The 13,735-nt window shown below is 40.2% G+C and overlaps 1 protein-coding gene across 1 annotated transcript in view; it reads right to left on the bottom strand.

The window, feature by feature from the left end:
- LOC119646631 (protein Wnt-5) overlaps nt 1-13,735 on the bottom strand; it is an 87,185-nt gene that overhangs the window by 30,784 nt on the left and 42,666 nt on the right. The window contains exons 3-4 of the mRNA XM_038047141.1: nt 5,138-6,470; nt 4,682-4,766 (exon numbers count right to left, since the gene is read on the bottom strand). Of these exons, the coding sequence (XP_037903069.1) occupies nt 4,682-4,766; nt 5,138-6,470 (1,418 nt within the window). The remainder of the gene's footprint in view (nt 1-4,681; nt 4,767-5,137; nt 6,471-13,735) is intronic.

The following is a 13,735-nucleotide window of genomic DNA, read 5'->3' as shown; positions in this document are numbered from 1 at the left end:
TTGTATGGACGGGGAGCCTCCTTTAAACTCCACGTAAATTTATGTCGCTCACTGTTTGCGTGGGATTTTATAATTCCCATATGTCCACCGGATCGACTCGGCTGTTTTGGAGAAAAGTACATGTGACATACAGACAGTGAATCGATTATAATAAGGTTTTGTTTTACACAAGACCTTTAAAACACCCGTAAAAATATGATGTTGTCCTAAATTTTGATGCATATTCTTGGTAATTTTATAAATTTCATAATATTCGGTTTATTATTTTTCGAGTTAGAAAATGCAAAATACGTAATTTTGAGAGAAATGCGTTTGAAAAGTGGCCTTTCGGATAAAAAGGCATTTGTCCGTCGTAATTACAGACAAAATTCAGTTACCAGAAAACCAAGACGCTCGAGTCCGACCCCGATAATCGCTAGGTTTTATACTCATAAAATCTAAAAGAAGGCGGATTTAGACGAACAAATACTGCCACCCCCAAGTATAGAAAAAACAGACCGTGAAATTCATCGGCTTAAAAATTATAAGCCCCAGAAGCCGATGGAATTACAGCCGAATTGGTTAAATATAGAGACGACCAATTACACCAAGTGGTTCATCAACTTGTTCTCAAGGTGTGGCACAGCGAATTAATGCCTTACGACTGGCAAATTGGAATAATCTGTCTCATACATAAAAAGGGAGATATCACACAGTGGAGCAATATCACGTTGCTGAGTACCATCTAGAAGATATTCTCCTCTATCTTGCTAGGTCGGATAGCCCCATTCGCCTAGAACTTCACTGACCCATTCCAAAGAGGCTTCACTTCAGGTAAATCAGCAACTCATCAGATTTTCTCTACCCGGCAAGCGATGGAAAAGCTCTTGGAATATGGACATCGGTTGCACCATCTTTTGATTGACTTTAAAGCCGCCTATGACAGCATAGCCAGGGTAAAATTGAACACGGCCATGAGAGAATTCGGTGTCCTGACCAAATTGATAAGAATGACTAGGCTGACCCTGACCAATATGCGAGGCCAGTTAAAAGCAGCAGGATCACACTCAAGACCATTCGACATCAACAACGGTCTACGACAAAGGGATTATGCGTCCTCTTTAACCTGGCCCTCGAGAAACTGATCCGTGATGCTGATGTAAATGCAAGAGGTACGATCCTCTTCAAGTCCACCCAACTACTGGCCTATGCTGACGATATCAACATCATGGGAAGAACAACCCGAGCAGACGGCGCGAGATATCGGACTGCACATCAATGAAAGCAAGACAAAATATATGGTGGCAACGTCAGCACCGAAAGCCAACCAACAACATGAAACCGGACTGGTCAAACAGACGAGGATAATTTCTCCTATCTAGGGTCGAGAATTACAACCGATAACAGTTACGATGATGAAATCCGCGCACGGTTGTTGGTAACCAACAGAGCCTATTTCAGCTTGCAGAAACTATTTCGCTCGAAACGTCCAAAGACGGAACGATGCCATAGGTCAGGACGCCAGGCAGCTTTTAGGAATATCGAATTGGTGGACATCGGCCCAAAGCCAGGATATCTGGAGTACCTTACTAAGGCAGGCCTAGACTATGTGTGGACGAATGTTTGGAGCTTTCAACTAGTAGCACAAAAACAACGTTAATGCAGAGCATCTTCAACGTGATTTTAGTGTTGAGATAATTGCATTTCCAGATTTTGAACAAAGCAGCAAAGGCAAGGCAAGGTAGCAGTTCTGTGCTACCGTCGGTAGAAACCATACTTCCTAGATACAGAAATTGATTATCACCTTCAATGCTATACCCATTAATGCGGATAGGGAGAGTTCGATAAGCCATCAGACTGAAGACGTTGCTTTTGGTGGTGTTCATCTTCGGTCCCACGATCTATTACAAATCTAGAACCATTTAGCCAAGGTCCATGACCTTATTTTCCCTGTAATTAACTATTTATTTTTACATTTTTCCTTTCCGTTTAAATCTGGATCCGTTCCCACCTTTATTGCAAGAAAAACAACCAAAACGGCAGAAACAATATGCCTAGTGTAAGGGAAGAATATTGCCCCAGATTCAAAAATTCGACAACGGTGATAGATTCAAAGTTCAGTCATATTCAGATTAACCAACTACCGAGGATGCCATGAGCCAATAGTAGTAGACTTTACGATAAACTCGGTATCCTCAAACGCAAATTATCTGACATCAGTACGATCTTGGAAAAGATAAGCAGATGCCGTAGATAAATAGCTCATGACCTGACAGAAAACAAGTCGAAACTCATGCCGACATTTGCCAAAAATCGCTGGAAAATCTATGTGGCAAACACGTTGCTAGGCGCGTTGTAGCGCTCGAATTAAAAATAGAACTATAATATTTCAACAATTCCGGCAAAAAAAACCAGTCGTTTACTTCCAGGCAGGTAGCGGCACCGATAGCCAAACGCGACCGATTTGCAGGGACACTTCTTTCGAGGATCTAAACCAAGTCGGAAATGGGTTCCCAGCAATAATTCACTTCTAAGGAGTACTGCGGTTCAATGGGAAACTTAGTAATACGAGCCATAAATTTGAATGGTATTCACTTCAAAGTGTCTGTGAATGAGAACCTGAGTCAAATTGACGTAATCACGGGTGAGCGTAATGCTAACCACATTGCATTTTAGTGTACCATTCATCATTCAAAAGCCAACTCCAATTAAATTGTTATGTCAACGATTATTATTTACTGTCTATTGAGAATTGGGTCTACTGAGCGAAAAGTAGAATCAGGAGCCCACAGAAAGACTTCTGCAAGTGAAGATCGACTCTTAAAGAGGATTAGTCTTAAAGACCGCTTCAAGGCGGCTGAGGACGTTAGAAGACATTTTGTCGGAGTTGGAGGAACCGCGCTTGGCCGCTTAAATGAAACGGAAACGCCTTGAGTGGGCTAAGGAGTAAAAAGGCTGGACTGCTGATGATTGGAAGAATGTTATCTTTTCAGATGAAACAAAGTTCAATAGAATGATGGAATGCAGTATGTACGCAGAAGGACCAGTGAGCAGAATGATTTCGGGTTGCTTTTCCTATTACCAAATTGAACGATTGGCTATTTTTGAAGGGACGATCAAGGCTGTTGATTATGAAAACATCCTCGAAGAAAATTTGGTACCTGTCCTCAAAGAATATTTTTCGCATATGGATCAAATGATTTTTCAAGATGATTCTGCTCCTTGTCATCGAGTTCAATTGGTAAGCATCATTTTTTCCTTAGTTCTTATTCCATCCTCAACAATAGTCCGCAATTTCAATTGTCTTACCTTTCCCGTTTTTTAACAGGTAAAGAATTATTTACGCGAACTCGGTGTTTCCTGTATGTTATGGCCTGACAACAGTCCGGATCTTAACCCAATAGGGAACCTTCGGGGCATAATGAAAATGCAGATAGCGAAAGAAAGGCTGACTAATTTAGAAGAGTTAGACAGAATAAACCAAAAGATTTGGTACGAAGGCATTCCAACAGAAGTCTTGAAAAATTTAATCAGTTCAATGCCACGTCGAGTAATGGCGGTTATAAAAGCGAGAGGCGGTTCAACAAAATATTGAAAAATGCGTTTAATATGTACCAACATTACCACTTGAAAGATGAAACGTCAAAACGTTTAAAGGAATTTAATACAAGTAAAATTTGACAATGTTGTGCAAAGTATCTTTTAATAAACATGTGGAAATCTTTCATAATTTTGTTTAATTTTACCTAATTTTGTTAACTATCTAAGTCTGCAAATTTTCAGGTAAAAAATTTTAAGCGCAATAATTCGCGTTTCCGTTTCTTGCCTGGCTCCTTAAATTTCGGTCATAAAATGATGTAATTTAACTTTTTCAACTTGTCTACATTTCATTGGGCGCGACTTAGGTATAGTGTCCTGACTAGGACTGCAAACATGCAGTTTTTGCGCCGGTGTCCCCAGCAGCAGCGTCCTGGCCTATGCTATCGCTTCATCTGCGAAAGAGTTTCCCATCTTTTCCTTTTATTTCTTTTCGGGCTGGATCATCTTCACCCATACGGATTAGGTAACCAACCTACCGCAGCCTATTGACTTTACCTACTACCAAACGGTCGTGATATCAGTCATAACTTACATCGCTATGGAGACCACTGAATAGATTTCTCGATATGCGACATCATTATTTGACACTGATGAAATAATGGTCAAAATCACATTTCTATCTGATGTGAATCTATGTCCTGAGAGTAACACGTTCCTTCCAGAAGCGAGTAGATTTTTTATATTCCCTTTATCTTATTATCTGTAGATTTAATGAGCCATTATTAGATTAACTACTAAAACTAAATCACACGAGCATATGCAATTCTAGCATTATCATATTAGCATTCAGTAATTTCAAAAAAAAAATGCTTCCCAGTTCAATGGTACTGAAATAATGAACTCCCTGACAACATATAGACACATATGCGTAAATTACTACACTTAACGCTTCTCCTTCAAGAACTCTGACGTCGCCACATACTCGTCTCTAATCCCATGTTGCTCCATAATTAAACCCTTGTAGGATGTTTTTATTTTCATTGTTTCTTACGCAAAACCTGTTCATCCTTTGGCCTCAAGTTCAGAAATTCCACCCTACTTCTGTCTATTGATTTATTACCATAAGGACTGGCTCGAATGATATTGCTGTTGATAAACTTACCTATGCTAGTCATCGGGCCGAAGACGGTGTTATCATTAGTCGTACTGCAATTCCAGCGACGATTTTTCAGTTGGTGCTGGCATTCCTGGAAATTTGCAGAAAGAATGTCTCATTTCATGACTCAATAGCTTAAACTAGAATTCGTGGAACTTAAATTTGGTAAAGAAATATGTGTTAGAAAAACTTGAAAGATTTTTTTTTGAATATGCTGAAGGCACTCTCCATAAGACGTACATTAGTACCACTCTCTGAAGATAAGTTAATGATAGTGTCGGACCTGAATGGTGGAAAACTATATCTCAATTCCGAACCCTCTATCTGGCAGCAGACCACCTAAGAGGCTCTTATCGAAATCTGTTATTAACTTATTGTGATTATTACCTCATGACATGTCCCCCTTGGGTTCCTGCACAAAAGATATGAAGAGAGAGTGTGTATTTTATATGCTTGGCTTACCTGAATGGCTGCTCTCGCACCGCGACTAATGGCCGGCATAATGTTGGTGTGAAGAACGCACAGCCTCCGTTGGCCGTACGTCAACCCATCTACATCGTAACATAAATTAGGGTTAATGTCAATTTTTTCTTGGCTGGTGAATGAGGAACTGTTATTGCCGCCGTTGACATTCCATACTGGAGCGGTTGCGTTTTTAACATTAGTTCCGCTACTCAACTCATACGTTGTTAAATCAGAGCTGGATTTTACGCCGCTGCCCGAGTTGCGACGCTTATGGCTTCTTATGGATCGCAGTAATTTGAATTCGTTCCGGTTCTGGCGTGTCCAATCGCCCTGGGTAGGGAACGTATTTAACGTGCTATTCAGCGCAGACATCTGCCTTTGGCCCTGGGGTCTTCTACGTTGTTTCCTGCATCGCTCCTTGTTCGGGTTCTTGCAATTTTGCTTACGGCGATTTTTCTTACGTTTACCACCGCCAGTTCCGGAGCGTTGCTGATTTGAGGTGCGTCGTGGCGGGTCCCGTCCTGATCCTAGCGGTGTCGAGCCATCTGAGGGACGATTCCGACGGTTTTGTGGAATGGTGTATGGCTTATCACGTTCACCTGGTTCCGAACTATTCGGATCGTCATCCTGCGACGTTTGATCATTAAGTAAAAGAACTTGTGGGATGATGGCTATGTGCTCAACAGGGGTATCTTTTGTGGTCGAGGGACGAGAGTCTTTCTTGCGTGGAGGCGATTCATATTGTTTCGGCCTCGCAGAAGTCACAGGACGACGAGTCGTTGAGGTTGTTGTAGCACCACTCTGAGGTGCACCTCGTTGGCGTTGTATGCTCGGAAACACAACAAACTTATCTTCAAAATTCTTATTTGCTTTAGTCAAGTTCTGTAGCTTCAGAATATGATTCTTCAGATCATCAATATTTGTTGAAAACTCTGTGCGAGCTTCCTTTTTCACTTCTTGCGCTGGATTCTTCAAAGCCATTGGTACTATGAACTTCATGTCCCTATTCATCGCATTAAGCAACTCATCGTCCGTACCGTCATCTATCAATTCGATATTTTTCTGGTCCATTTCTTCGGCAATGGGATTCGAAGTCACCCCATCGCGTTTCCTGTTGCTAACCGGGACCGTTTTTGTGAAGTTCGACTTCACAAACCCCGTTGTACTGTTTCTGATGTCAACAGGCCGTATGAATGTCCCCAACTTCCTCAGCCCCTGCTCGTGCATCAGAAACTGTTCGTCCTTCGTAATATTCAGTAAAATACTCGTATTCGAAAGCGCCTCAATCTCCGCTTTAAATTCGATGAAAGGTGACTTTAAGCCCAGGCATCTGCAAAAGGTGGCAACGGAGCAAAGCCAAAAAGTTGCATTAATGAAATGAATTTTAAATTTTAATCAATTACTTTGATATTTTGGGCAACTTTAATTTATTCATTAATCCTACTTAATGTATACGTCTGGGGCCAACTCTAAGAAGCTTAAGCGCTTGTATCCATCACTGCACAGATGGTATCAGTTCCTCAACTTTGTACAGTTTAATTATTAGATACGAGCAAGCTGTTACATAGATACAAAGCAAATCCCACAAAGAGCCTCATACTCCTACCCTCCATCTTCCATACTGCTTTAAAATGCATTGTTATATTGATGTTTTTACACGACGGAGGGAATTGTGTGTTGTGTAAGGGAATGCTTTGTGGAAAGCGTTTGAATGTAATCTGAAAACGTATTAATTAATGAGAGATGAAATTCGCTTACGGAGAATAACAAAATGTTGCGGCTCACGCGAAAGGTTCGTGACTTCCAGGGTATGTGCGGTGTGGGTGTTCGCAAACTGAGAGCAAACAGCAAAGGTAAGTACGTGAACGATAGTCTTAGACGACGTGGCATGTGCTATCTATTTTAATTGGTATTAAAGCCATTAGCTTTTTGTTTATGCATGGAGATACGAAGATCAGCTGCAGTCAAAGATTCGCAGAGGATAAAACTTCAATGATAAATTTTATTCATTTATGAAATAGCTGAGGTGCGACTTTATCGGCCGAAGATACTAGTTTTGCAATAAAGATGATGTCAACCAGTTTCCACACTATCCTATTCTAACTAAGCAAAGTCAACCAACCCAGCCATGTTAGAAATAAACCTTTCGCAATCGGAACATGAACTTTGGTAACGTCTACAATACCCGCTGAAGCACTTACCTGGCTTTCGTCTGATAAGATACCACTGCAGCAATAGTTCGGATCTGCAATTATTATAAATAACCAAGGGCAGGTGTCACGATATCATGCAAAAAAGCTATATGTAGCAAACAAGTCGGGAAACCGGAAGCTGGACGCTTCAGATATGAAAGGTTTTGTGTATTTCTTATATAAAGGCATTTGAGTGTGCATTTGTCCCATTAGTACGGAGCACGTAATATATGCACATATTATGTGAGACTATCCACTTTCGGATGATATTAACTTTTATAGTCTTGAATTTGCAAAGAAACGGCAACTTTGACCTATTATAATATTATTAGTAATAGTGTGATTTGCACCAAATTTGGTAGCATCATGCTCTATGTTATAGCCTACATCGCTGCAATTTCGTAGGGCTAAAATGGGAGTAGGGGTTTTGCAGCCAATAACAAAAAATTATAATAATATACTATTATTAACTTTATTTGAAAGGATATCGATATCGAAGGTATTTCGGAGCCTAGGTACCATATAGTGGCAGCCTCCGGATTTTTTTCAGATTTTTTGGTTGGGTAGTTCCAGAGAATGGGCCCATTAAAGAAATGAGCACTTTCAAACCCCGCACTCCCCACCTTTCCAACAAATGTCAAAACTAAGACCGGCTTCGAAAAATACTAACCGAGACCTTTAATTTGATACCCCACATGACATATTTGCTGAAAAAAAAATTACACCCTCCTTTTGCATGTATGGAGACTCCCCCCCTTTAATTCGGCGTAAAAGGATGTAACTCACTATATGCCTGAGCGTTCACACTCCCCACCTTGCTACCAAATTTGGTGTCAATCGCTGCAACCGTCTCCAAGAAAAATTCGTGTGACGGACAGACAGGCAGACAGACAGTAAACCGCTTTTAATAAGTAGAAGTAGATGAATGGAATGAATGCAATTTTCGAATGTCAATTATACTCGTTAATTATGACGTCAGCATCTTATTCGCATGGCTTCAAAAGGAGTAAATTCGCGCGAAATTGTTAAGTTTAAACTGCTATAACTTTGGCGTTAATGGCCAGATAAAATTTGGCATGTGTATGCGAAATATGGTCGTCTATGCTGGTGCAAAATTTGGTAGTGCTAGGATGAATTTAAGGGGGTTTTCAGTCAATTTCTAAAAGTTAGTAATATACTATTAGTAAGTTTATTTGAACAAGTATCGGAATGGGACATATTTTGAGGCCTAGATTTCATTTAAGTTCACTTTTCTGGTTTTGTTCGGATTTTTGGTTTGGGTAGTTTTTGAAAATGAGTCCTGTCTCACTTTAAGTGTGTACATTTTGACTCCTTGCTCACGCACTTTGCAATTCACGCCAAAGCTAATATCAGAATCGGAGAGTACTAACTGAACCTTTCATTTGATACCCTACACGACTATATCCGGTGAAAAAAAAATGTAAATTCCCCTTTTACATGTATGGAGAGCCCCCTTTAAACTCCACCTACATTTATGTGACTCGCTGTATGCATGGGATTTCATAGTTCCCATCTATTCACCAAATTTCGTTCGGATCGGTTTAGTCGCTTTGGAGAAAAGTGCGTGTGACAGACAGACAAACAGGGAATCGATTTTAATAAGGTTTTGTTTTATACAAAACCTTGAAAGCAGGCTGTCAATAACAGGAAACCATTGACGTCGTTACTAGGCATCAATGACAAGACAACAGTAAGATCGAGAATTACATACACTTCCGTTGTTACCCAGGATCAGTAATGCGCTTAAAGAACTTAAAATAAAGACTGTCCCAACAAGCAAACATGCGCAACTTAAAAGTCGACTTTTTGGCCAAATGGCTGAGGATCTTGAAGGAGAAAAGAGTAGCTTATAGGTTAATTTATAAGACCAAGATCATCTTCCTGTCCGCATTGATGGATAAAACATTGATGGTGTTGAAAAACTTACATAAATTAGAATTATTCAGATTTACAAAAATAATAATGGGTAATGTTTCTTCGGCTGAGGGTGGTCCAAGCTCGATATCTCGCGAAACATTAGTGACATTTATATGAAAGAATGTTCAAAATGTATTTTGCGTATTTTATTTTTTTCTCTCTCTTTGAAGGACCTTAATTTCCGGAGGGGGAGGCAACCAAAAGTAAAACAAGCTTGTCAAACGTAGTCAATATATGCGTAAAAATTGAAACTATTTATAAAAGCGCACACGGCATAGTGTAATGTGCGCTCCGATGTCGCAGCATTGGATTATGTAATCAAATCCCGCTTACTTCTTATAATATGTTTGATATTGAAAGTTGCATCAATTGAGGACAAGTGGATATATTTTTTGTATAAGATCAAAAACTAAAGGCTAAAGATCTGAAGGCTTTATTATAAAGTGCCTGATTGATGTAGATAAGATCTTGAATCTTTGATAATAAAACGCTGGACTTTGCTTCGGAAAGCTTCTCCTGAAGCAAATTATTCCCGAAGCATATCTGACAACTCGACGACGAGGAGTTTATTGTCGATATAATTGTGTAACATTTTGGACAACCTATGGGATAAGAAATTTTCCTAGTGAGTCTTCCCAAAAAACACTAGGCATCCTGGTTTTGCGCCGAGGTTCACCAATTTGATATCCCTAAAAGCTGTCTGGTCAATAGATGTCGACCTTAAATCGATATTTGCGGAAGGGCGATAAAGGTGAACCCAAATAATTTCAAATTACAAAATAATTTCCACTGTTTACTTGAATTCAGTCTGATTTTGAGGTGTGAATGAACCTGAACCAGCCATCGTTGTCTGGTGCAATGATGAGTGGATATAACTCTTGTTTCACCCAAGTCATCCTAAAATGCATTAAAGGTAAAACATGATCCGAAATACGCGTAACGACTGAAAATAGTTCCTCGGACGGTAGTTCCAACAGCTTCAGCAAGGGAACAAACTGCCAATCGCTCAACCAAATACTCATGCAATGGAAGTCTATGGGTGTTGAACTCACTTAGCGCAATTTCAAGAAAAAAGTTAGAGACTCACATGAGATACTTTCAGAAAAATCTTTCTGATCACCAGACCAACTATGCAACTAATGCTCTGACATGTTTGAAGGTGATCCGAGGAGAAAAACCACAGTTGCAGGGATACTGATTCTATAAAGATCCTTGTTAGGACATATGATGGGCGCTTTTAGAGAACAGTACCATCCCAAACTATAAAAGTGGAATTTAAATGGGATTGGGATGCAGTTGCCCATGTAGCCCATTAGACGACTAAGACATTTAAAGAGTAAAGCATCTTATTGCAATGCTCGGTCACTGCATCTATGAGCATTAGGCGCCATTCAAACACTGGCAAACCCTTGCGATCGTTTCATATGACCGACAATGTCGATGTGATCACGTCCAAAGCATATACCTGGTACATAGATGTGCTCGTGCGAAAGCTTGGTGTGCCTAGGAATTTAACTAAACTAACTTTAACTAAATACCACTGAATCCATTCATTGATACTTTGGACAAAATTCATAGGGGTGGATATCTTTGTTGATGGACCATTCGGATATAAAAAGCCATTGACCATGTTGAGGACGAGTTTCGCCAGATTTGCGGAGATGGGTAGTTGTTTAACCAAAATAGTCCATTTTTTTGTAAACCACAATTTTTAGGTACGAGAGTGGAAGAGAGATTGTATCTAAAATTTCTCGTATCTCCTTGTTTTTAAGCTGAACAATGACGATTCATCCACTGGAAGAAAGGCAGAAATGTTGATGGAGCAGAGGCGTGAAAAGGCATATGCGGTACGACTCTAAATACTTTCAAATATGGCTCTAAATTGTCAGTAACTTTAAGATCTTTGTGTCTCACTGGACTATTCCGAGAAAAACAACAGTGTCACCGTTCACTTGCTAGAAGACGTGTTCATGGCTTCGTCCGAGCAGACGTTATGAAGTGCGAGAACTATGTACGCCCTTAAATGGGCAACCGAACTTTACAGGAAGTTTGACCAGGTTCAGGATTTCCACAGTAGCGGGACAGCATAAAGAAAAACGCAGACACCCATCACAAACCAAAATCTGACCCGGGGTAATGAGATCGAGCGTTTAGTCAACTCGACCATTGCATAAAAACTTCAAAATTGATATATGGCAACTGGTTTCCCGCACCTGTGAGTTTTGACTGTATTCGTCAATCTCGTGACTGAAATAATTTATGGGTACGTATTGGCTACGTTGCTATGAATTCCTGATTCTTGAAGCCATTTGAGAACATTACGGAAGGGTTGGCGATGCTGTCGCTGACACCACCTGGAGCAATATATAACTGAAAAGTCAGCGCCTTCATGCATAGTGCGACCGTTGTAGCTTGGAACTCGAACAGGACAAAGAGGGTGACATGGCTTGAATTCAGGATATCCTCCGACAGCGTTCAGACATATCGCGTTTTCTTAAGTGGATAAAACATAAGACTGGAAAAATAATTGGAAAATCATGGAATTCAATTTAATCAGTTATTGCAGCTTAACTGAAGTTTGCTTTCATACCTGCTGTGTTATTCATGAACGTGTCGTATAGATCTAGTGAAACCCACCTCCACTCAACTCGTCCGATCCACTGAATAGGACTTCAACATCAAGAAGATAGTGGGATGACTGGATCATGGTAATTGATCAAAACTGCACCTACAGAGATAGATTTTATTCTGCCAATAAATCTGCTCGCCTAGACAAAATAGTCAGAAAGATACTCTACATCTGCCACATAGAAATCGAGTTTACAGCGAAATCTAAGCATAACCTGCCTATCTCCATAAGTGCCCATAATTCTCCATTTGAGTGGAATTTAGTGCCAGTACTAGAGGGAATACTGACATACCAGCACCCGTGACAATGAGGAAACTAGATCCGATTCTTTTATCCGATGCGACTTTCCAGAACCATTCCGCCTGCAGGTTGAAGGGCCACGGGAGTGGTTTCCTTACCACGAAGGACTATCTGCATTGTTGTTCGCATTTTGCGAATGTGTGATGTTATAATAGCAAAGCCTTTCTCCCAGCAATAAGCATTCAAGCGGTTTCATTCGCAATTGCTGTCTTTAAAATTGGCGCTACAGCGTCGTCTTGCTTCCCCCTGCAATTTCTTCTAATTTAGCGATGACTGTAATAATGCGTTGCTCGGCTATCAATTTCTAGCGGCCTTTGGAGACGAGAACAATAAGTAGTAAAAGCATTGCAGCAGCATTGGATTATGTAATCAAATCCCGCTTACTTCTTATAATATGTTTGATATTGAAAGTTGCATCAATTGAGGACAAGTGGATATATTTTTTGTATAAGATCAAAAACTAAAGGCTAAAGATCTGAAGGCTTTATTATAAAGTGCCTGATTGATGTAGATAAGATCTTGAATCTTTGATAATAAAACGCTGGACTTTGCTTCGGAAAGCTTCTCCTGAAGCAAATTATTCCCGAAGCATATCTGACAACTCGACGACGAGGAGTTTATTGTCGATATAATTGTGTAACATTTTGGACAACCTATGGGATAAGAAATTTTCCTAGTGAGTCTTCCCAAAAAACACTAGGCATCCTGGTTTTGCGCCGAGGTTCACCAATTTGATATCCCTAAAAGCTGGCTGGCGTCCTGGCTTACACGATCGTTCCATCTCAGGCAAGGTCTGCCACGGTTTCTTTTTCTACCATAGATATTGCGCTTATAGACTTTTCGGGGTGGATCATCATTAAGTGCCCGCCGCCCACCGCAGCCTATTGAGCCGGATTTTATCCACATCACACATTTAAACTATAAAAGGGGAGCATCCGCGGATAATTGATTGAGAAATATGAGTTTTTCATAAATACCGACACCTTCTTTGATAAATGAATACCAACAAAACAACAACATAATGACAATATCTGACTCAACAGCGCAGAACAGAGTCAGTAATAGCCTGAAAGATGAGTTTGTGACAAACGTCGGACTAAAGCAAGGAGGTGGGCTAGCACCTTTACTGTTCACTCTGGCACTGGAGCAAGTTATACAAAAGTTACCTATGGACACACAAGGCACGTTGCTCTATAAGGCTTGCCAAATCGTCGAATATGTGGACAATATGACCATCTTCGCGCGATCTTTCTCGTCAGCGAAAGAGATTTTTATAAACCTCGACAAACCAGCAAATAGAACTGGTTTATGAAACAAGACAAATTATGACGCAAACAAAAAAATGCCGCCCACCAGACAAATATAATAATTGACGAGTATAACTTGACAAATGTAGACAGACAACTTTATATACTTAGATAAACAACTGGCGTAAGATGGAAATAAATTGGATGATAAAAAACTCCGAATTTAGCTCCCAAACAGAGCCTTCTACTCGGTCCTACCGATTTTAAAATCCAGCTGCATACACAAGAA

The sequence above is a fragment of the Hermetia illucens genome, chromosome 1 (assembly GCF_905115235.1).
Source record: "Hermetia illucens chromosome 1, iHerIll2.2.curated.20191125, whole genome shotgun sequence".
Taxonomy (NCBI): Eukaryota; Metazoa; Arthropoda; class Insecta; order Diptera; family Stratiomyidae; genus Hermetia; species Hermetia illucens.
Note: the sequence above shows the minus strand (reverse complement) of the source record. Positions and strands in the feature narration are given on the sequence as shown.